The 25,918-nt window shown below is 41.0% G+C and overlaps 1 protein-coding gene across 1 annotated transcript in view; it reads right to left on the reverse strand.

Annotated features, from left to right (window-relative positions):
• ADAM22 (ADAM metallopeptidase domain 22) overlaps positions 1–25,382 on the reverse strand; it is a 146,146-nt gene extending 120,764 nt beyond the window's left edge. The window contains exons 1-3 of the mRNA XM_075143828.1: positions 25,325–25,382; positions 24,965–25,125; positions 7,918–7,994 (exon numbers count right to left, since the gene is read on the reverse strand). Coding sequence (XP_074999929.1) covers positions 7,918–7,994; positions 24,965–25,125; positions 25,325–25,382 — 296 coding nt within the window. The remainder of the gene's footprint in view (positions 1–7,917; positions 7,995–24,964; positions 25,126–25,324) is intronic.
• Between the last annotated feature and the right edge of the window lie 536 nt (positions 25,383–25,918).

Raw genomic sequence — 25,918 nt, forward strand, 5'->3', positions numbered from 1 at the left:
ACTTGCAAGCATTTCACAGACATCACTTAAGCTTTCCCTATCCCCATCCAACTGAAGTCAGTAGCAAACTTGTGTTGATTTCAACAGCCTTTACCAGTAGCTGTACCAAATCAACAAAAAAAAAAAATCTATTGACAATAATAGAGGAATAATCGTAACAGAAATTTGTTAACCTAAAACTAAAATATAATATTAAAAAATAAAATGTAATGGAGTTATTAAAAGCAATTTACCCTTTCCAAAAGAAGGTTTAAGCATAACAGAACATTATACAAAACAAATTAAAGGAAGGTAGTAAACGTAATGATAATGAACATAGGTTTATGGAAAATTTTTCTTGTCAAAGTGACCTGATATTCTTCTTGTACAGGACTACAAATTCAATAATAGTAATAGTGATGATATAATAAGATCAAAGAACATAGAATTGACTGTTTAGTAAATATGAACTAAACTTGGAAGAAGGAAGTTTTGAAAAAATAAAAGAAAAAAGAAAAAAAAAAGAAAGAAAAAAAATCTTGGGAAAATCTTGGTAACTACGTAAAGAGGTATATCAATTAGAAGTGGGAAAGTTGTGCTACCTTTACATGTGACAGTGCCAAAATGCGGTACTGAGCCTACAATTCAGGAGGGATACTGATAAACTGGGGAGGTCGGTGAAAAGGCACAGAAATTATTAAAGGACTTAAAAGATGCCATTTTATCAAAGATCCAGGAGCTCAACCTATTTTATAACAAAAAGAAGGCTGATATGCTATACGTACCAAAGTGGCAGGAAAACTCAATGCTACAGAGCTTTTTCAGTCTAGAACTAATGTTCAAACTTTTGGTGAGGGTAATTAACTACTCAAACAAGTTATATTTTGACAAATCCTTCACTCCCATACTTCTTCAATGCAAAACTAAAAAAAAAAACACCACAAAAGGCAGGAACCCTTAGGGATAATGCTACACAGGTCTAACTGCACAATCCCAGGCATTCTCCCTAGCCTCAGGATACATTTAGTGATACACTAGTAAAACCCTGAATTCTTGTCTTACCTTCCTTTGTCTTTTAGCCCAAACAGAATTAGTTGGCAGAAATCTCTGAAGAACTGACATTTTTCATTAAGATTAAAAAAACCTATAAGCCATTCAAAAACAGTTTGTACAAAATATGTGTTAGTAAAGCGTGCTAACACAAACAGAGATGCAGAATAATTGCCTCCTGGAGAACAAAATCAACCTCTGAAATTAAGCAACAATACCAGAGAGAAAGTGTTTCTTAAGTCTGGTTTACAATTATGACCATACTAATTTTTCCATCACAGACTGGGAGGGGGAAAGAATGACTTTGCAAAATGGGGTTGTGAAAGAACAATCCTGTTGGGTCAGCTGGGGGTCTGATCACAGAGCACATGATAAAATCACTTAATAAATAATTCAAAAATAGCGCAGAACATGATTCAGTACCTCATTCAGAAGTCCTGAACCCAGTCTATATCATGCTATCTGTAAATTGGTACTAAATATTACAATTAAATTTTCAGAGCACTCTCATATGGTGCAAAAAAAAGGCATTATTCTAAGTAAGAATCAATTAACAAAATGTGATCGTACCCAAGTGGGGCTCCTCAGCCTGCATGCACAGGGCATGAATAAGAAAAGTAAACAGAGCTTGAATTCCCTCGATCCCAATAAATTCCAGCTGCTAGTGAGAACAATTGGGATTGTGTGCAGCCAAGACATTCATCAAAATAACTAATAAGGGATTGAGTTGGACTTTAGGGAGACCCAAAACAGCTTAAAGGAAGAGCTGCTCCTCAGGTTTGATCTGACCATCACTTACCACATCCAGCTACCCAGACAGTTACCAGGAGTCATTACAAGAGTAAGGGAGATCGTAAAGCATGGAGTATTTTTAGAGCAGGAATGGCAGATGGATCCTCTCATACCCAGCAGCACAACCCAGCAGGTCACATCACATCACGTGGAGCCCCTCCACCGCACGCCCGTCCTGCGGGTGACCACGAGGAGCACGAGACTCACGGGGGCAACGCGGGAGAAAGACTTACCAGAAATTATAATAGTCAGAAACAGTGTAACTGCATTTTTTAAACTACGTCAGGAAGCTAATCCTTTTGAATTCCACACAGCCAAATGTTCACGATTTAGAGCAAATTTAGGAATATATTTTTCATTTACAGCTTACATGACACATTGATATTAGTGTTGGAGACCATTTGCCAGAAGAAATTACAGGCAAGGTTTCAGCAGTTTGTCTCATGAAAAAGCTGGCACTTGTTTGCCAAGCTGCCTTTTATTTTGCTTATTTTCAGGTTTTTTTGATAAAGTTTACAATCTGATTCTGTAAGGTTTGCAAAACTCTAGTTAAAAGACATTTCTAATAAACATTCCTCACAAGGCATGAGGACCGTCTGTATCCTTCTCAGCAGAAGCTGCAAAAACCATTCAGTGGCAAGGCAAAATAATTAATTCCTGGAGTGCCAGGAACCTTCCAGTATCACTAACCAGGAATAATTTAAATTAAGACTGAAATATACAAAATACCTATCAATATTTTCTAAAGAAGCTTCTTTGGGTTTGCCTATCTTTTGATAAACTAAGAGAAAAGGGCATTTATTTTTCACATAGAGTGACTGCAGAGTTTATAAAAATTGCATCACTTGAAATCTTTCAGCCTTCTGAACATCATTGATCATCATGACCATTGATTTATGCACAGTGTTGGCACTCCTCCAGGACACGGGCAGGTGCTCAACGTGAACAGATGATGTGTGAGCTTCCTAAAGAGGGTAGGGTTTCTGAACACATTTTGGCCAGCCTACCAGTTCTTTATAGATTATTTTCCACACGTGGACCACCGGAATTAAATTTGTGTTGCGAGAAGAGAAAGCAGGTGGCTATTACGCTCCATCCTAGTGACGGAGTGTCAGCTGGAAGGACACAGCAGTCCTGAAGTGCTGAATGTAAGCTTGAAATCCTCAGTTATGCTCATGACTCTTCAGAGCGTTTCCCCATCACCACAAACAGGAGCATCTCATGCTATGGACGTGCTCACTCTTACAAAAAAAAGACATGGTTGGGGAGGGCTCTTCTCCTTGTTGTAGCACGAGGAGCTGGAGCACATGCAGGCAGCCAGATGCTCCAGGGAGCTTTCTGAAGGCCACGAGCCCCCTCAGCAGAGCAACCTGCTGTGCACACTGCACCTCATAAATGACCACAATTCAGACTCAGGCTCTAGAAACGCTCTCTGCCCATCTCTGTGACAGAAGACACCAGAGCCCTTGTATGAAGGATGATGCTGCAGCAAGGAAGGACCATGATCACCTTTCTTGCCTGTTATGGTTACCATGAAGCAAACCTGGGGTGGTCACCCTGCGCCCACACTCCAGACAAGCACAGATACTGTAGTTTTTCTGATTAACAAACTTGCAGGGTGCTCTTTCCCAATCCAACCCCGTGATCACAGCTTGCTTTGGTCTGTTCTGCCATTAGGTCTCTGCTACTTCACAAGCAGATGGACACGGCCTGGCCCAGGTCCCCTCAGACAGAGCCAGATGGCCTGCAGGACCAAAAGGGCCTCAAAGAGGCTTTCCGAAACACGCCCCATTTCCTGGTGAGCTCTGCTGCTTAATCGTGTAATTACAACCCAAGAAGAGAGTGTAAATGGTCACGTGGCTACATTTAAGAAGAAATATTCTGCATGCAAAAAGAAATAGCCGTTTGCTGAGCCACAGATGCTATCTCAGTATTAAAAATTTCAAGGGGAAGGAATTACAAAAAAGGAATAAATAAGCACACATAATTGCTCTGCAACTCCTGCACAGTTCTGGGTTGATGGCCAGAGCTGGACACGTGCTGGAGGAGGGAAGGCTGCGAGCAGCACCTGCCTGCACGGCCCAGTGGTCAGGCCCCAGGTCTGCTAATGCTGAAGGTGGCATTAACGAAGACAGCCACAGAAAACAGCTCCATTAGATGCAGTTCTGAACACGTAAGGATACTGAGGCAATGGATTCATAACACCGATGCAACTAATGCATCCCCAACCTTTGCCTAAGGGATTCGATCTGAAAGCTCTTTTGTAAATACTTCAGCCAGTTAAACAGGCAAAAAACGTTAAAAAATAAACCCTGTATCTTAAAAGAACCTTGTTGCAGAGACACTGTGGCAACTCAGGGGGGAAAAGGAAGAGAAAGAATGGTAATGTATGTGAAGAAACCACCACCACTGAAAAAAAGGAAACTACATTGTAATTATATCAGCTTTTTATTATTTTTTTTTAATTATCATTCAAGGTAATGTTTCAGTGTATCTCACATCTGCATTTAATGTGAACACCACATTCAAAACTGGTTGAGATGCAAAATGAGCAAGAAGAAAGCATGCAGATTTCAATGTTAAACTAAACTGCCACACTGTAGTGACAGCTAGAAAATTATTTTTCCTTCCTCTCACTTGCATCCAGGAATGGCAGAACATCCCATCCTCGGTCTCAGTTTTCCTCATGTCTGAAATGTCAGCGTAAGCTCTGCTTTTTGATTTCCCTGCCCACCTCCTGATTCTTCCCAGCTTTCTTCATTGCAGAGATCAGCCTTTGGTGACAGGGGAAGGGACTATGAAAGGAAAGTTGCTTCAACTAACACCCAGATTCAATAGTAGCATCTCCTTTGGTGAAGTGAAGAGATAAAACAGAGGGTATCAGGCAATGGGGGAAGAGAGACTAGTAGGAGACCATAAACATTTCTGCCAGCTTCAACTGTCAGCGTACAAAAAGCTGTCAAGAAAAAGGTTGAGAGGAAAACAAGAAAGTTGGGTGATATCTATCACGATGGCAAAAGGGACAATTATTCCTGATGGAAAAAGAAAAGAAAGAAATATGTGACTCTTTAGAGAACCAAGTAAGAAAAGAGATGGAAATTATACAAACACAACAGAATACAAAATACAAACGGGTACATAACAGGGGGATGTATAACAAAGCACAGGCAAATGCAGCGGAGGAAACAGAGAAACTGATTGTCAGATAAAAAGATGGATTTGAAGAGAATAGAGGAAATAATGCCCACAAAGAAAGCAGCAAACGAAGAAAATCTATGCAGACAGACATCAGGGAGCAGGGACATATTTTCTGATTTTTTTTTAAAGCGCTCTGTTTGCTACTATAGTTTTAATTTTGAACTTTTTTCCTCCATAAATTGGGGAACCATATGGAAGAATGAACACTTTCACTGTGACTGTCCACCACTGACATTGGAACTAGAGATGATGCTCAGATATATTCAGATGTATGAGCCATACACACCAACCTTTAAACAACAGGGAGACTGCAAGAAAGGAGACTGACAAACTCAGGGAGAGTCCCTCCTTTCTGACAACCTATGTATTTTAAATTATTTTTTCCCCTCTCTGTCCTCCATACTTCCTTTAATATTCCTCAAATGTATATTATGCATAAGAGCTAATTTTACCACAGAGGCCTGCTTCAGCATGCTTTTGATATTAGCAGAGGTTCAGTTATAAATACTAAGCTGATATTTTTTCCAGAGGAAAACTAAAATCTTGAACCTTGCTCCTTTCAAGCATTCAACTACTTTCCAATTATAAAGCTACTGTGGGCTAAATTTGCAAACCACTCCTCAGAAAAATCAGTGCTTTTCTCTCAGGAACCTTAGAAAATACACACAGAATATAATATGGAGAGTAAGAATTATAAAAGAATAAAAATATATACAGCCTTCTGAATAGAACAGATTTGTTGACAGGAATAATAATTAAGAATACATTTTAAATGTTGCTCTGGTATACTTGGCCTTCTTTTTTTTTGATGATTATCTGCAAATGCTATTTCAGAAGCAGTTTAAATGTTGATTTAAATATCATTATAGATGCCAAACATCTTAATTTCCTTGCAGCCTTCTTGTCTTCATTTTGCACAATCTGTGATAGGACTTTTTTAGAATCATAGAATCAAAAAGGTTGGAAAAGACCTCTAAGATCATCGAGTCCAACCGTCAACCCAACACCACCATGCCCACTAAACCATGTCCCTAAGGGCCTCATCTACACGTCTTTTAAATACTTCCAGGGATGGTGACCCAACCACTTCCCTGGGCAGCCTGTTCCAAGGCCTGACCGCTCTTTCAGTAAAGAAATTTCTCCTAATGTCCAGTCTAAACCTCCCTTGGTGCAACTTGAGGCCATTTCCTCTTGTCCTATCACTGGTTACTTGGGAGAAGAGACCAACACCCACCTCGCTACAACCTCCCTTCAGGTAGTTGTAGAGCGCGATGAGGTCTCCCCTCAGCCTCCTCTTCTCCAGACTAAACAACCCCAGTTCCCTCAGCCGCTCCTCATAAGACTTGTGCTCCAGGCCTTTTTCACATTATAAAAAGCATAGCTCCTCAGGAAAAGTTCATATTTACGTTGGATTCTAGCTCTCTTACGAACAGTAATGACACATTTTAACAGTCTTACTGATACAAATACTGGTCTAATATCACTAGAGATGACAAAAGAATGACATAAAAATAGGATCCAGCTCAAAACAAATCAAATTTTAAACGTCAGTGTTTGTGTGTCTGTGGTTATGTGCATATGTACATGTGCATAAACAAAAAAACCACCTACAGAGAACTGTTCCTGTTCATAAAATCACATCTTTAACTTGTCTTCTCATATACCATTAGTAAATGTGTTTACTTTTATTAAGATGACCTGAAATTCATACTACAAGAAAAAAACTGACCTGTCAGAAACTAACTGTGGCCACACCATTAATCTGCCACCCAAAATAAAATCAGGTTTGTACAACCTACTCTCAGTAAGGTATAAATATGTATACAAACCTGCTGTTTCCAACAAACACTTCAATATTGTGGATTTGGTGCTTTCAAGCAGGAAATTCTTCCTCTAGAATTCTTCCAAAATGCATTTGTTATAAAATCATACTTCTAAACCAGCCTCCTTCCCTTTCCTTCCAGCAGCACAGTGTCCCTGCTGTCTGTAACCAGCAAGGATTCACATACGTTTTTTAACTCTTGTCAGTGCACACAAAGAAATTGCCACTGTTTAAAATGTGTTTACAAATGAAAAAAAAATCTGAAATGTGAGTGGCTCCCATTGCAACCTGAACGGTTCATTTTTATAGCAGAAAAACTTGTAGCAATTGAGCAGTTTGTCTCTTGCACCGAACCACGCAACATTGTGTTCAATTATTAGGAGCTGAATTACTTAACAAAGCATTTCTATTTACTATATTATTTATTCTCTTTTCACTTTAGAGCACAAAAGCAAAGCAACTCCTATTTTAAAACAGCTGTGCTAAAAAGCTACTTCAAAAACCCATTACTGAAAGACGCATACCAGATTTCTCTTTAAGTTTACTATTGTTCAATCTTTCCTCATAGACTCAAGTTCACAGTGTGCTACTGCCTTATAATGCTTCTCTGTTCCCAAACGACTGTAAATGCATCCGGAGAAACTTCACTCCCAACTACCCATCTCATTCTTTTTTGAGGATTAACTGTAGTGTGATAACCAAGTACTTTACACTTGGTTATTAAAATGCTAACAGCTACCAGTTTTCAGCAACTCCATCTTTTAATATCCAAGGAGGCTCTGTATGAGTATAGTAATTTGCCTTTATGGTAAACTGAAAGACGGCAAATGAAACTGTAACACTAAAACGTTAGTTACACTGCAATAGCTACTAAGTAGTAACAATGGGAATATCAAAGCCTACAAAGATACTTGAGAAAATAACAAAAGAACTTAAAATATACTACTACAGATGAACTCAATACCTAGAAATAGCATTTGTGCTACAATACAGCCTCTAAAACCTCCATTGAAAAATGATATTTCACTGGCACCGGGTCTTGAACAAATGCAGAATAAGGTACAGTCATTACTTACTGGTTTAGCATCACATCTAGGATGAAAGATGATCCAAAAGCATCAACCTGGAAGCTGGCTCGAGCAATGTGAGTAGACTGCAATATTGAAAAGACTGGAATTAGTATTCAGCTACATATCATACACGTTTGAGAACACATAAAGTAAATAGATTTACTAATTAACAATATGCTGTTAACCAAAAAAAAATTGTATTGAAATGGACAAAACAGTCTATGATAATTATTAAGAGATCTGTTCTCTGAATCTATGAGGCTTATTCAAGAATTCCCAACAACACAACCTGTGACTGGGAGGCTCTGCCCTAGTAACACCCCATCTTAACCCTTCCACACCATAGGAAACGGCTCTTTTCTTTGAACTTCTATCCCGGGCAGAACCCTGAGCAAACACAAGTGGAAAACTTCCCCCGGCTAATGTGTTAGTCGTTCCTCTGGATACAGACCAATGGAGAACAGCTGAGACATCACCGGTCTGGTCAGACCGGGATACACTCACAAATCTCACCGACGCTACCTGAAAGAAACTGTTCGTTCAGACGGACTCTCATTTAAGACCATATAGTGAGGTGATAGCAATGGGCTAAAATCAGATTAGTTGCATTTTCTGTAAAGCTCTGACTCACCACCCTGTAACCCATCGCCTCCAAAAGGCTCCCAAAGCTCCAACCCCCCTGAGCAGTCACTAAAACCAAAGAAAAATGAGTGCTAGAATGGGTGCTAGTTCGTTCTTTCTTGCTATCTCTCTTTGCCATATATTTTCCCCAAAATTAATTGCTTTCATTCAGTCCTATAGAGAACAAACATGGGAATACTTTGTTGTAACTCATGATCTGCCAGAAATGGAATATTTATTCTAGTAGTAGCGGAAGAAAATACTCAGCTATGCAATGGAAATGCAACAGTTGTTTCCAGACCTGAAAACTCTCAAGAAACGGAACAGCCATGTTATTTAACTAAGTAATAAGAAAAGCTACTTTCCGACATTTTGGAGCAGTTTCAACTTTGTTCTTATTTTCTTTCCATTGAAATCTGCACATTAAGATTTGAAGCATGTAGACAGAGGAATCTAAGAGGAAACACTGAAGAACCACTTACAATTCTGAACTACACTTCTCTAAATAAATACAATACAGGATAGTACAACTGTAACAAATGATTTATTGAAAACTCTGGGAAACACAGGATAGGATGGGATAATGTGAATCATCAAATTCACTCTCTCCAAAACTACTGGCAGGCTTTCAATAGGCATTAAATCCAGAAGAGTTGAGAATACCAGTTTCCCTGGAAAACAACAGCAACAAAGAAACAGAAAGTCGAGGGAATCATGACTTTTTTGTTTATTACATTTTTTTAGTTGCCCTACAGCAGAATTTTCTTTTCATGTCTACATATATAAGGCATGAGTATTAATAAATAAAAAAGACAACAACCATGAATACATATTTACAAAAAGTTGATTCCTTTAAAAAAAACAAAAGTCAAGACAGCTTCTCTTACTAGAGGATGCTCAGGCTGAGTGCCCTCTATAAAAATGCCTAGCTGTGCCACTGCAGTGAATGTGCATGCAAAATTGCATGATGAGAAATTCCAGATATTTACATTACAGTTTAGAAGGATGCAGTATTAACTGGAAAGCTTCTCAGAAGGCCTCTCAGTAGATATAATTCACAGAGTCAAATATCCTTTCAGCTATCCCCATTATATCTAACCTGCTTTGTAACACAGGCCGCAGGTCTTCACTAAGTGGTTCTTGTAATTTCTGGATGATTTAAGAGCACCTCTTTTGAACAAATGTATAATATTTGACCAGCTAACTGAATATAACACATAGTTTACCTTATCTGTGTAAATAATTTCAGTGATTAATTACCATCAATATTAAAAGCCTACTTTCTAGCCAAAAAAGTCTTAAAAAAAAAAAAAGGCAGTAATTCAGTAATTTCTTCCCATCACCCATTTTGATCCCTTTTTGAAATTAAGGGATTCAAGCTAGTCCCAAACGACCCGTGACACAGCCAGCTGGTACCTGTAAGTCAGTGACGGACACCCACAGCACGTACAGCCACCCACACGTAGGACCGCCATTTAGCTGGTTCTGGCCTGCAACAGCTAGCGCAACCACAAACACAGCAAAAACAACTATCGACAAATTACCATGTTAGCCTTGGCATTTCTTTTCCAACTCTCAGGCAGCAGAGTGTGCTTTGAATGATTTTTAAATTCCATCTTCTCTTGCTAGATGTGAATTTTTAGGCTGCTGCTCATGAACAGGATGTGACAAGCCAAGAACCGAGTAAGGTACTAGGGGCCAACGCTAGTTTTGGCATTCCCTTGTTCCACTGCAGCATGTTTGCTCACCTTAACTAACCTTCATTCACCTTCCTGCACTGCAACAACCACTTTCTGATCAAAAGAGTAATGGCAGCCCAGCTGTTCACTTTTCATCATTATATTATTAAAAGCAAAGAACATTCTACAGCACTTTATTATTTCTGTTTGTTAACAACATAGCTACATACGCCATCATTTAGATCTATATACACAGTTTAACCAAGTCTTCTATACGACCACATGCTGGTACCAAAAGAGAATTTGTCAGTAGGGAAGAATATAAAAAGCCTAACTTAAATTCCTAAATGTACATATACTAAATGTAGCATTTGTCATTAAAATGCATCCACCTCATTCACTGTAAGAGCAAAAATGACTAGGTTTTTTTTGTTTGGTTTGGTTTTTAACTGCTAGGTATATTGCACCATATTGATTTGGTCTGGGAAATTTCCTCCCTTGAACATGTCTCCAAGATAAACAATTACAAGGCTAATGTATTTCTGAGGTGACCCTAGACCACAGTTATTCCCTGACAGAAGCTGTTAATGTGGATTTAAGGGAGAAAATGCCTATTAATAAATTAAGATGAAAAACATTACACAGCTGTAACCACCCCCAAGACAAGTAGTGCAAACCGAGGAAGCTCACCGTTGAGTTTAAGCTCAAGCACGATCAAGCGTAACTCAAGTGTATCCCAAACCGACTGAGATACCAAGATGCACATTTTGGATAGCCAGACAAACTCGGCCCTTTCCAGAAACTGCAGCCCTTCCCGATTCAAAGAATCCTTCAACCCTGATACGCGGTTGTAATACACCACAACACTGCGTACTGTGGGCTGCTGCCGAAAACAGAGTTCTGCCCCATCCTGGCCACGTGTTCCCACCTGCTCTCACTTGTCGGCTCGTGAGACTGCCCAGAAAGTCAGATCAGCATCAGAAAGTGAATCATTACTTGGGAGCGGATCCATTTTCTGTCAGACAAATAAGCTGATCCAAATAAACTGTATAGTCACACCACGAGTAGATGCAATGGAAAGAAGCTGGAGGGGACATGCAGGAGAGAATGAGGAGGAAGACAGATTCCCCTTTCCAATGACAGCTAACGGATCTCATTCAGCGTAAAAAAAAACTGCACCGTAAGAGTGCCAGCCACTACATTCTTCAGAATAACAATTCTTCTGAATATCTGGTTCAAAACCACAAAATAAACGGATTTTAAAAAGTCTTGGCTCCACATTATTTTTAAGCACATCTACCTGCCTGCTCAGTGAATAGATAAAATGGCCAGGTGAAAGGGAAGCTTAGATTCATAGACATATGTCAATAAAAGAACCCAAAGAAAGGAAATAAGTACTTTTATGCCATCTATACCATCTCGTTCAAGCAGAAGTAACAAGACAGACACCTGCAAAGGCTCCTCTAAATCACTGAAGCAAGACAATCAATTATGTCATTCAGTTCTCAAACCAAGGAAGTTTCTCAGAAAATTCGAGGCTTTTTCAACAACCATAGATGTGACACATCGACAGCTGACAATTGAGTCAGAAAAGGGGAGTTCTTGGAGACCAGGAGAGATGCACTCAAGGCAGGACACGAACAAGAGCCAGGAAAGGAGAATCCAACAACTTAATGTAAGAGCACAGTGCCTGTGCATCCGAAACAATCAAAAAGTTCTGAAATTTTAATGTCATGCAGCTGAAGAAGAAAAATGTCAATAACAACTCTCAAATTAGCTGCAGTACTTTCAGATGCAATTTCTAAGTGGCATGCAAAGTGTACTACCCTGCAAGCCCCCCTACAGAAAATTAAACATCCCCTGCGTCCAATGCAACTATGGGAGAGCTAGCTTTTGTCAAAGATTTCAAAGTTTAAGCATCTCAGTGAATGTCTGAAAGGAATCAAAAGTAAATGAGTGGAAAGGATTATTTCAAATCACTAAGCACGAAGATATTTTATCTAAAACAAATACTAAAAGCTTGAATCCTAGAAAAGCAAAAGTGGTAGGCAAACCTTCCTGCCAAACCAAGAGGGATGTGATTCCAATTATTTTAAATCACCTGCTCTATGCTTTAGGGATCACTGCAGTAACAGAGGAGATGGGCAATCAGTAGCAAGTACGACTCTTTATTATTACAAAGAAACACAACAGAATAGTGATGATTTCTGATACAGTTCCTTCAGTACCACTGCTGGGGATCAGCTTTCTCTGGCCCTGAAGAATGAGCATCTCCAATGGACATAAACTACAACCAACGTCTACCGTTGCAGATCAACGGTGAGCCTCATTGCACTGTACTGTAGGTAACCTTAAATATGTTTGGAAGATTTTCATTTCAAATAGGTCAAATATTTTAGCCACCAGTGAAACACTTACAAGCCACACACTGTCTTAATAATCAAACTAACAAAATTTTGAAAGGAAATATTTTAGAAATTTTTCTCACATTGTGTATAATTAGTTGGGTGTTAAAAGCAGCATAGTAACATGATGACGAATACTTTTCCCCATTAAAATAAGAAAAAAGAGAATTAAAAATATATTGTGATTTAATGTGCAGTTCCTTGTAATACATGCGTCTTACTTCTGAAGTATCCTGAATAAAGCACTTAGATGCTTTTTAATAAGTTTTGCTGGAAAAGATAACAATAATTTCTATCAAAATAGAAGAATGCCTTTTAAAAAAAATTGATGAGAAAATCCTATTTATATGCTTCCCTTGATGTAAGGAATTTTATATTTGCTACTATTTATAGCATTATGGTTTCTAATTAAAAGATTCTGATCAAATTTGTAGACTCAGAAGAAAAGCATCAAGAGAATCAAGACAGAAAATAATACAGAATGTTATCACAAGAGAGAACTTAAAAGCTATGCTTCAGAGCTTGTAAGAACAATGAGGTTTTATAGCAGACACTCTGGGAGTCAGTCATATTCACAAAATAACAGATTCCTTAGATATTAATTTAATTTCCTCCCCTCCGTTTAATAGGAGATCAGAAACCCCAGCTTGTTAACAATCCTTTAAGTATGCATGAAATTACTGTTTCTTAAGTTCAATAAGGACACAGATAAGTCCACGGGAAATCAAAATAAATACATTCATGAAATTAAATGAAAAATATATTAATCTTTTTATGTAGATAAAAGGAATTTTAACTGTCGTTTTGAAAACAATCATAAATTCATGCTACAGTAGAGGAATACAGTATTAATTACCACATGTACACATTATAAAAGAACAATTTTCAGCCTCAGTTGTGTTGTAAGAAATCCAGAGTATATTGTTGCTGTACGTAAAATAAGAGATTTGTTCAAAACCTTACTTTTCTACTTGCACTGGGAAGAAAAAAAAACAAAACTTTGCTCAGAGATAAAATTCAGAAATAAGTCTAGGTCTAATAATAACAATAAACAGCTCCAAGCCAAAGAATCACTTTTCAAAAATAAACAATAAAACATAAATGCAACATGATTTCCTCAGACCTTCTCTATTGCCATTTGCAAAGATCTAATTTTAATCAAAAGTTCAGTGTCGCTGAACTGGATTCACATATCACAGCATAATAAAGAACTGCAAAATCTCTTTTTTACTTTCCCTAGCATTCTCAAAATATTTATAGGCACTCATTTACTATATTAATCATCATTATTTACCATTTTTCATGCAAGCGCTCTTTTTTATCCAGTGCATAAATCTCAGTATCTATGGGGCTTTCTTTAGGGGGAAAAAAAAAGTTATTTAATGAAAAAACTGCAGAATAGAATCATGCTTTCATGAAAAGGCTTTTACAGCTGCCTCTTTGGGGTACATTTGTAAATAAAGTCATTTATTCTGAGGAAAAGATAGAAATAAGAAAAGATTTTAATCTTTTCATTTTAATCTGTTCATTTTTGAATTCTGGATCACATATCTGTTCTCCGTGCCAAATGAGGGTGGGGCAGAGGGAGAGTTAAACGCCACCAGCCGGAGCACAGTGCCATAGCCCAGTTCACTTTGGTGGGGTTTTGTCAGCTCTCAGCAGATGAAGATCTTGACAAAGTCATAAATATGACCTAAAATAGCTTTTCTCCGCATAAACATCATACTATCAATGAAATCAGTCAGAAGCAAGGACTGCTTGTACCTCTAAAACACCAGCAATTACTCTTCTCAATAGTTAAAAAAAAAAAAAAAATTAAAAATCTCTTGTATTATTTGCGGTTTTCAAATCAGAGGCTGTTTGCATTTACTCAATACGGTAAAGTAAAAGGGGTCCTCAGAAATATGGATGAGGAGAACAGCACCAGGAAAAAGGAAATCTGAGCACAAACCGATGCAATGTATTACGCAGGTATCACTACCGCAGATCCAATACCTGGGCAATGGCAGGGATCCTTCAGAGGTCCTACAGAGACACAGTGCAGAGTTCTGTTCGACTCGATCTGCTCATGCATCTCACCCTAGACCTTCACCCGACACTCCAAAACCGTGGGCACCTTTGAAGAGTTACAACAAACTGACTAAGAAAAAGTAATTCTTATTTTCCACTGAAAATTTCTCTTCTTGCTGTCCTTCCTCCCCTCTACTTCATCTTTCTCAAAAATTCACCCAAGGTTAAATGACGCAGCAATGAAGACAGGAAAACTATCGAGCTGCCACTGCTAGCAAATTCAGCATGAACTACCATTTGATCTCACAGATCTAAAAGGACAAATTTAAGTAACTGAATGGGCAAGATGTTGCTTCCCAAGAGGCAATCTAACACTTGTTTCCAGCACCAGAAAAACCCCGTGGTACCAGATCTTATACTCGCTGTGCTTTTATGTATAGAAGATGATGTTAGTTTGACTTCAAGAAAATTTTAGTTATAACTTTTGATTTCCTATGAGACTAATTACTGTAACTTCTGTTGTTGTGAAAGTCTTCATATCCCAGTGAGAGGAAGAACTGCAAGAACTTTTGGGAAGCCATACTCTTTTTTTTTTTTTCCCCCTGAAAGGGAATCAGCAAAGATTCATGTATAAAAGGTCACATCTAACTAATGTGCAAGAGGTCTTAAATATATCACTGTTGGGGCAAAACCAGAAAAACTGGAGACTGCTCAACCTCATGTTTTTAAAATGCATTTGACAAGGTTCTTCATTAAAGACCAATGGCTAGGAAAAGTATGATAAAATAGGTTATTATAAGGGTGATTAATAAAGTATTGGGTTACAAACGGGAAACAAAGGAAAGTCATAAATGAAAACTTGTAAAGTTCAGAATGTTTTCCTGTCATAATCCATACAAAAACTTTGATGACCATTTAAGATCACACTTCTAAAACCAAAACTGGGGAGCTGAGCAAACAGAGACTCACCCTGTGACACAGGGACAACGCAGTTTCCATTGCCCCCCACAGAAACTGTAGGTTTCAGAGGGTCAGATGTAACATAAAGAGCAACACTAGATACAACAGAGGTAGAACAATGTCTTCCATCTATCTCACTAGATACTACAGGACTTGACTGTGCAAGTAGATGGTGATCCCACTCCCTTGTGAAGAAGCATGAGGTCAGAGGGAAAGGACTCAAACAAGGAAAATCACTCTGCAATGAAATACCCCCTCTCCCGAGGACGCTGGCAGTTTCGAGTGGGCAGAACCCAAATGAGCTGCTACACATGCACAGCTGCAGCGTGAGAGGCAAACAACCAACGCACATCGCATCTGCAGGGGGAGAGAACACAGAACAAGGGTAGCAACGCAGGCGCCGTAAGCAGCCCTTGAGGATGAACCCATCTGGATCACTGTGTCATTCAGCTGTAGAAAGGACTATTGTCTCAACGACACCATTTAGGCAAGAAGGAAAGCTCAACGGATCTAACAGTCAAGAGGAGTAAAGGCATTTCCCTCACTGAAGCAGATGGCGCCTTGAGATCATTTTTAGCTGCATGTTTTCCAAGCTCTGAAAGGCATCAGTAACATTTAGAGCAAGGCCTCCTTTTCAGCATCTCTTGTAGGCTTCAGAAATGAAGGAACAGAGTTCCACTACCAGAGGAATCAGCAGAAACCCTCCATTACCACCGCCTTTACGTTACAAATAAAGCATTCAAACGTAATAAAGAGTGCATACTAACTTTGCTCCTTTATACAACAAGTATCAGTGACCAAAACATTTTTCAGCAACACAATGACATATTCCAAACATTTTCAACTGGTCTTACATTTAGTTTGTATACAGAAGAAAGCTTACCAAAAGATTAGTTGGTCCCACTGGAAGTAGCACGCATTCTTTGACACATAGAGCCTACCGACATGGCTAACTTTTCCCATAAACAGTTCTTGGGCAACAGCAGAAAGTTTACTAACATTTTGTCAGAACTACAGGCTAAGAGGAGCTTGATGAAACTTGCAGACTCTGAGGCATGGCAATACATTGCTCAATCAACTCCACAGATAATACTTTTTAAATATGACTCACCCTCTACATCCAAGTGCCAAAGTCCTGTTTAAAGTTGAAAAGTGCGAGAAAAGCACAATTCAAAACTCATTTTCCTCTTGATACAGCCTAGGACATCGAAATGAATCAACATTTTCACTGTATCTTCTGAAACTGCTGATGGATTTTTTTCATTCCCACAGAATTTCAGGGGCTGAAATATTCCAAGGAGACATTTCTGGAACAGACTGTGTTCCTACATACTGCTATTCTTCTGGGCAATTTTTGAGCTGTAAGTCGGGGCTGTAGCCTTCACGCTCACCTACATCATACTTTCAGTATCAAGGCACCATTAAAAGGCATTTACCCACACAAACTTTTTCTAAACCCTGTATTAATATTACATTCTGGAATACACTTTTTCTAAAGCATGGTCACTTCCTACAGTTTTCTGGTCTGGGAACATTCATTTCAATTTAAAAAAAAAAAAAAAGAAAGAGAGATTGTAGAGTGAATTTGGTGTAGGTAGGCAAATCAGAGCTGGTCAAATTACCGGAGGAATCACCAAATTTCACTGTCTGATGGCAAATGCCCAGCAGCAATGCCACGCTTCTTAAGCTTCTTTAACTCAATCCAGTTTTCAAATTGGACTCCTCCTGACTTAACAGTTAAACAGCTCTACATCATTTGCCACTTTCTTTAATTTTCTACATAATCATGTCCTTAATTTCAGGTGAGATTGGCTCTCCACTTGAACTTACCCAACCAGCCATTGTGGAAGTGCACACCACAGCCTGGCAGAACCCATCCTGTCCACGTGCTCAGCACTCCCATGCAGCTCTTCAGCCACCTTTGCTGCTCAACGCTCACACAATAAAGTTTCTGGGAAAAAACATGAACCTTCCCTCATACAGTCATCCCACTAAGGTATTAAAAAGCTTGCACAGATATAATCTTCCATGCTTAAAGCTCTCCTCTGCATCGAACATGCCTCCATCTGAGGAGAGAGATGTGGTTCCACACTTGGCTGTGGCTCAGCACAGCTGCTACTGCGCAGTTCATCCCTGCAGCAATGATTTCTCCTCCCCAGATTAATGCAAACATTGCAATGGCTTCAGAGGAATACTATCAGGGAGCTGTGGCTATGAAGAGCAAAACTTCATCTGACAGGCCTCTCTGGTCCTTTATGCACTCCAGAAGACATCTCCTCGGAACAGCATAGCCATACAATGGCCAGGAGGCCACCGGCATGCCAAAGGGAAGATGACTAGAAGGGCTCAGAAGGCTTTCTTGTCTGAAAGTTTTCCACACATAATCATAGCAAATTTGACATAGTTTAAAATAAATTAAAGGAGGAGTCAAAACTAGAGAGAAGAGAGCCAGGATGGCAGTCACAGGCATTTTCGGAGATGTAAAACTTGGCAGTTGTGGTTAAAATGAAAAAAAATCCAAAAATTACACTGTTTCTTGAAAATACATATTGAAAATAGATTATTTAGGGACCAAAAAACTCAACCATATCAGTAGGTGAATGAGGAAGAGATATTGTGTAGGAAGACACCACAATCCTGTGTCCCGGAGTGGTGGGCTTGATCCTCTGATAGTATTGGACTTCACCCTCCACATCCAGTTATCCAGACGCAGAGAACAGATAGGGCCTGGGCTGGCAACCAGATCATCTGACAATAGACCGGTGAGCTACTTCGCCTGAAGCAGAAGGGCAGTCTGTCAGGGAGGAGAAGCAGCTTTGACTCAAACCCATGGGAGCCGAAGACAAGGATCCCCATCCTCTCAAGGGAGAGAAACCTGGCAGGAGGCGGCCGCAGTAAGTGGAAGGACCACAAACCTCAGCCAGCTGATTTGAGAGGCAAAAGCACTGAGACAGCGCTAGCCAGAAGGACCCACAATTTAGAGCTGAACCTTATCAGGTTTTTGAAGGTTTTACAGAGTTCGATTGACTTTTAAGCAGCATTTGACAGGATAACTGCAATAATGTTTTAACAAGTAGAGCCCTAAGAAAAGTTGTTAAGTCTTGAGTCACTTAAAGACTGCTATAATTACTGAGGAGACTACAAAGGGGACCTGAAGTACCAGAATAATAATATAATGCCAGATCTACCATGACAGTGTTACATGTACATCCTTAATGCTCTTGTGGCAAACGTTTTAGAGTGAATGCTAACTTCATATGTAGTTCCTCCATAATTTGGGTAAATCTCAGCAAAATTTATCAGGACGCTACTTGGAATGCAACACGCTTCTGCATCATGAATGCGTTAGAGCAGATCATTAGCCACAACAAAGGTCCCAAAACAGGTATCCTCAGTGAATCAGTGAAGGAAAAATATTCAGTTTGATCTTGCACTCAGCGGCACCAACACAGATCAGGAGTAAATGTAGATATTGATTACCAGAGCTGGAAAGGACTTCTCTATAAGATTTTGCAGTTATTACATTTATCATGGCAACAAGCAAATGTTGGCAAAAATACTTCCTATAAGGATTGTTACATACGAGCCTTTAAGATCCTTCATAACTTATACAAGCCTGTCTTATGAGATTAAGCCATAGCTTTTGGAATAGCTCTCTTTTCAGCTCTGCTATGGCACAAGCAAGAGAAGATATCACAAAACAAAGATTTCCCATGCAGTCCTTTTACCCAGACTAGGATTTTCAAAGATACCTATGTCTTCTAATCACCCCTCGAAACCTGAGTCCTGATACGATATTTCTGCAACATGAAACTCTGAAATAGCAGCTATCAGAGTATTTTTGCTGGATGATTTTTTTGGACATATTCATTTACTGTCATAACAAATCTCATTATCAAGTAGGGAAAGACTTTCCCTGAAATGAGCTTGCAAAGAAGGATAAATTAGAAATTTGAAGTATTCTTTGCCTACAAAATACCAAAACACACTACGAATATATATATTTTATAAAAAGGCACATCTGAAAGTCCCTCCTACATCAGAAGTCAAAGGGCACTCTCGATGCCTTGCAGCATGCGGCAATCTGTAGCAAAGTTTGGCTTTCAGCACTTTTTTTTCTCTTCAAGAAGGCAGGACCTGCATCAAGAGTCTTGATATTTTAACTGTCATTCACATATTCATAAAATAGAGTATTGCTAGGTTGGTGAAGTATCTTACCCTTACATGAATATTGCAGAACTGCTTACATTGTACATACAGTAAAGTATCACACATATTTTGCCAAACGCCTTATAAACCTTAAGGAAAGAGGGAGAAAAGGCAAGAAGGCAGGAAGAAAACCAATCTGGCAATACACCAAATGCATGCTCTTACTGCTCACTACAGCCTCAGTCCCAGTTTAGCTTCCTCGCCCTTTGGTTTTGCGACAGGTTGATCAAAAATTGTGCCTAAGTTTCTCCAAGAGACAGGAGTCATTTGATTAAGTAGGCAGAAAAGAATTTTTAAAATTGGGCGATTTCTCATGACACTTCTCTTTCCAACAGTCATCATCTATCAGTCCTAAAATCTAGAGCTGTTTTATAAGCCCCTCAACAGTCAGAACTTATTTTTTAACCGCAGATTACTAATTGTTTGAGCTACCAAACATGGGAACTTGTAATACCAACAGAAGTTGACAGCATCAGAACAGAAAGCGAGAATGTTTTAAACAAAGTCAGCAGTATCAGAAGCACCTGCAAAGAACAGGGATATCCTGTTTGAAGATTAGAGAGAGAGAGGCCAAGAAGTCAGAGAATCCAATAGCAAAGACTAGGCAACACCTGAATAACTAATGAAGATTTCAACTCCAAGTGCAAGCAGAGCTATGCAAGCTCAGCATGACAGAGCAGAGCTTCTCTGCAATTGATTATTAGCAATAAGAAGTTATTTAAGAAATCTGTAAGCCACGCTTCCAAATCGATGTATGGAATTATATCATTTGGTCACAAACAATTCAGAAATGCAGACTGTGGAAGACAATTAAATACTTTGCTGGAAACTACTGAGTCACTCTGGATGACAAACAACATATACATCTACCTCCAGGCACAGTTCAGTCCTGGAGCCCCTTCACACCAGGCTCCCGACAACCAGGTCAGCCCTTTTACTCTCTCGGAAGGAAACCAGCATACCTTCATGACAACTGGCAACGAGCAAGTGAAAAACAGGTTGAGAAAGAGAAGTTGCTATACTATGAATGTTTTGCACAGCCAGCAGAGATGAGTGAATCTATGTCCATAGTAGGTCATTGAGTCAGGACCTTGTTCCCACGGAAAATCATAGCAAATCTCACAAATTTCCATATCAACACCTAGATATATCAAAAACGGATAATGCAATGAAAGCCACAAAATGAACAATGCTGTCCCTCAAATTGTGCGTGCACACCTATCAGCATGACCACAAAGTGCTGATCTCAAGGAGAATTGGGACCCTTCACTGGCATTGAGCGGCAGTCTCCAGCTGAGAGCAAGATCACTATTAAGTTATACTTAGGGTTGAGGGAAGGCATCTGTTAGGTGAAGGCATGTAGAGGTCTGCTACTCTAATCTCCAGCTGGAAAATGAATCTCATCTTCGCAACCAGAACATTTGATCCACTGAAAATTATTAAGAAAATGGTCCTCCAAATCAGGCGCTGACGTAGAGTACAAACTCAAATTTGTAAAGGCATACTTTGTGCCTTGTTTTGCTCTCCTTCACAGGTGGAAGAGCAAATACAGGCAGTGGGGAAGAATGCTTACACATTCCCACATTTTAATGAAGAACATGCCTGCACCATATTGACTAAAGGAAAGTATTAAGAAAATTGTGATTTCCCATGTGCTTCTTACAATACCAAAGTATGGCTCAAGGCATGGAGTTAAAAGGTTCCTTATAAATGTCCACAGTAGGAACTTACTTTCTTTTAAACATAAAAATCTTAGCTTAGCCTTCACTGAACATCCCTGCCAGAGGACATTCACCTTCTAATAGGTTTATTTATGCAACAGTAAATTAAGTGTCCATTGCCAAGATCCTGGATTGCATTAATGATAATATTAATATTAGCATATTCTCAGATATATCCTACCTTGATTACTCTTTAGATTAAGTGCTGTGCAGCTGCTAATAGGCCCCCTTTGGGAAACAGCGGAATTGAAATACAGGAATGTCACGGATACTGGTAATGACTCTATTCCGTGGCAGAATTAAAAGCAAAAACCCAAAGTCACGTGAATTCTCCAATGTCCACTGTATACTGTATGTTAAAACATTAATGATATGAATATATAATAGCCTATAATAGGCAAATAGCACATTTGCCTTGTGCTGTGCTCTGAAGTCCAGCAATCTTGGACAACTACAACTGAGAGCACGTTGATTTTGTTCCTTAGGCAATTACATTCTGGGTTTCTAGGATGAGTACATAGACTATTTCCTTTACTATTTGATAGTAAAGCATGCATGTACAGAAGTCAGTCAATAGTTATGGCAACGGCCCAAAAAAAACAAAACAAATGAACAAAACAAAGGAGGTTGCTAGAGAAAAACCTCAATAAATGCTGAAAAAACCCACAGATTTTTAGAAATCTGCCAACCATTACTTCCCAGTCACGTCTGCTTTCAATTCGCTTCTTTCACCTCCTTTTCTTGTATTACACTCCTCTGGCTCAACTCCATTATAAGCCTGTTCCAAAACTCTTGATCTGCAAAGGCCACGCTTTGCTTCTGCTTTCCCCTGAACAATCATCTTCACTTCCCTTTGTGCAATTCCAAACCCAGGCTTGCATCCCTCTTGTATGAGTTCTGCCCTTTTGGAAGCTAAAGCTTTCATCCAGGAATTAAAGGAATCCAATCCAATTTAATGCGACTTCCTTCTCTCCAGCTTATCTCTCTCTCTCTCCTTTTATCTTTATCCAATTCAAAACACAATTACATTGTTTTACATTAATTCAACAGCTACAGCCTGGTTGTCCAGTCCTCTGACTGCAACATCCCATTCAGGTATCTTTGCTTTTCTAGACACGGCTGCTTGTCCTTCAGCCATCAGAGATTCTTCTTGAATGCTTCAACCTCCTCCAAGAAGCATCTTCCCTAAACTAATCCACAAGGCCATTAGCTTTGGTTTGAAATCTCTATTCAAGACCAGTTTTTCTAACTCTGATATATAGCTGTCCAAAGACTACTAGCAACGGATAGAATAGGGCATGGAGACAGTCAAAGCATATTTAATGATAAAACAAACTAATACATACAAAAATTTTATTGATGGAGGGTGCACCTCTGTTCCCCTACCCTTTATATGCCACTGATCTTGGACTGTTAACTCTTCAGGGCAGGCATGGTTGTCTCTGTGAGCAGATTCCAGCACTTCGTACCTTTATACTTCATGTGACTTTTACCAGCCACCCAAAAGCAAGCATAAATGTTAACTCAGTTAGTCCGTAAGCTTCGATAAGCATTCTGGCAGAGGTAAGGGTGTTGGGTTTTTTACAGGATACTGAACTTTAAGAGTTAGGATATTAAATTACTCAACTGCAACAGTTAACGCTATTACTGCAAAAATACCTTCCTAAATGCAGCTTCTACAAAGTTAAGCAAAGGCAGCCACGCTGCTGGTCCATTACAGCCGAGCTGACTCACATCTCCGGGTGAGGGATGCAGTACCCTGCAATTAGGATGTAACCATGCCCTTTGTGAGAAGCACAGAAAATCGGTACTGCTCCAGTCAGTTTGGCCTGCTTTCGCTTCATAATTTTCTTCCTCCAAATCACTGCCAGCTACTGCATCCTTCAGTGGGTAACAACCATCAGATACCATGGGAGAGGCTGTGGATATTTTAAGCAGCAGAGGGAAACTTCTTGATCAGGAAGAAAAGTTGCAGATCCACGCAGAGCTTTAAACATTTAAGCTCAGTTTAGTGTGGAGACTGTTGTGAAACAAATGCATTTAACCCTTTTTAACCCACTAATGTTACTCTTTTTTCTGGTTGGAGTAACGCTAATACTAACAGCTTAACTAAATGAGGATGACTTGAAAATTTTTTATGAGAATAAGATTTGGTGAATAAAAGTTGAGACATTCAGAAAAACAAATCCCGTTAATTAACAGTTTGTTCTTTAAGACCAGTATTTGAATCCTAATACTAGATCCAAATGCAACCATTACTACTTTTTAAAGAGACATGTCACATAGTGTTTGAACTTGTGAATGTCCAAGGGTCTACAAAGAATCCTGAAATGCTGAGAGGATTTTTTTTTTTCTTTTTTAAGCAAAGCACCCATTTTGGAACTTTTAGAATCCTATTTTTTTGTACTGTAAATATGGCCTTCACATCTGAAAAATCTTTACATAGAATAAGTTACATTCAGAGGCAAATAAATATGCTATGAAGAGTCTGTTTATTATTTAACTACACAAAAAGAATGCAAGCTGTCAGTGCTTATACTTTATGGATTATAAAAAATAAATTAGAGACAATTTTTTCAGCTATTTTTTTTCTTAAATGGACAGTAGTCAATTGGAAAAGGAGGAGATGGCGGCCTGCAACTCATCTTGGATATCAGCAGTTACCTCAATTGCACAAATTTTTTAATGTTCGTCTATAACATCATAAACTCAATTTTTTTTCCTTTAGATGTAACAGCCACGTACCACCTCAAATATGATGCTTAGTGATCAAGATTAAAATCACCGTATTTTAACATAAATTGGGGTAGCTATCTGTTAAAAGCTATAGGCGTTGGTCTTCATATAGCAGAAATCTGAAAACATACCCCAGTTTGGGTAGTAATACGAAAGTTAAATTGCTGCATTAAGTTCACGTTATACTTGAAGCAATTCCCTTACGATTTCCAATTTCTATTTTTAAAAACACATCCGAGTCCACAGAACACAAACCCACCCTGCCCGCAGTCCAGCCAGAGACCGAAATTAAGCTGCAGCGTTTCAACTCCAGCTGTCGCAACGGCACCGCTACTTCCTCGCGGTGCCTCCCGAGCCCGGCGGCAGCCGCAGGCAGCGGGCTCTTGCCCGCCCGGAGCGCCCGCGGACGGCCGGGGGAGGGAATTAACAGGCACAGGGACCATTTTAACTGAGTTGAGCGCTGCTGCGGTAGGACTGGCATTCCCAATGGTCCTCCGGGAAAACGAGCCGCGCGTTTCACTAAGCAACGCTCTAAAATAAACGTTATCCTTTAGCAGTAAAACCACGCTTGGGGGAGGGAGGCGGGTGAGGCACCGCACCGCCGCCGCTGCTGCGTTCGGGGAGGGGGCCCCCCACCCCCCGCGCCCACCGGGGCTGCCAGGCCGCGGAGGCTGCCCGGGGCTGCCCGCGGCTCCCCCCGCCCGGCGCCTACCTGTGTCCGCGCCGCGCCGCTCCGCACCCGCGTGCTCAGCGCCGGCCGCCGCGCCCCGCCGCCGCCCTCGCCGCCGCCGGAGACCAGCCGCAGCGGCCTGATGCTCTCTCGCTCCGCGAAGCGGCTCTCGCCCCGCCGCCCCGCTGCTGGCCCGGCGCCTCCTGGGCAGGGGAGAGGCACCCGTCACCCAGCTGCGCCCTCGCCCCCGGCGCGCAGGCTGGAATGGGGGCTCCGTTTCCAAGGGGCTGCGTTTCCAGGGGGCTCCGCAGCGGCCCCCGGCGCAGCATCCCCCACCGCCACCCCCCCCCACCGCCGCCCCCGCCCCAAGCGCGGCGGCGCTGCCCCGCGGCCGCGACTCACCTGGGGCAGCGGGCAGGGCGCAGAGCGCCAGGGACAGGAGGCAGGCGGCAGCCCGCATGGCGCTGCCCGCCGCCCCGCTCACCGCCGCCGTGTGCCGCCCCGGCCTCCGCCGCCGTGCGCCGCCGGCTCCGCGCCTGCACGGGCGGGGGGGGGGGGGGCTGCGGGGCCGCGGCTGCCGCGGGGCCGGGGCTGCCGAGCTCCGCCCCGCCGCGCCGAGCCCCCGGCGAGGGAAGGAGATGGCGAGAGCCGGCGAGGCTCCCTGCAGAGCCCGCTTGGAAGAGAGAAGTGCTGGGAAATGTAGTCGTTTGCCAAGGCGTGAGGTACCGCTGCGAGACCGGAGGGGAAGCCCCGGAGCCCGGGGAGCTCCGCAGAGTGGCCGCGGCCGCCCACGCCCCGTGGGGCAGCCCCGGTGCCGCACTGCCCCGGGGCTAAGGGAACCCCCGCTGCAAAACTTGCATTCCCTGTCAGCGCATCCTGCCAGAGGAAGGCGGAGGCACTCGGGGGAGGCAGCCGGAGCGTTTTCCCTCCCTCACTGCCTGCCTCCCTCCCCGCTCGTGCTGCCCCCCGCCCCTCCTCTGATGGGCTTCTGCCGCC

This window comes from Calonectris borealis, chromosome 2 (assembly GCF_964195595.1).
Source record: "Calonectris borealis chromosome 2, bCalBor7.hap1.2, whole genome shotgun sequence".
Classification (NCBI taxonomy): domain Eukaryota; kingdom Metazoa; phylum Chordata; class Aves; order Procellariiformes; family Procellariidae; genus Calonectris; species Calonectris borealis.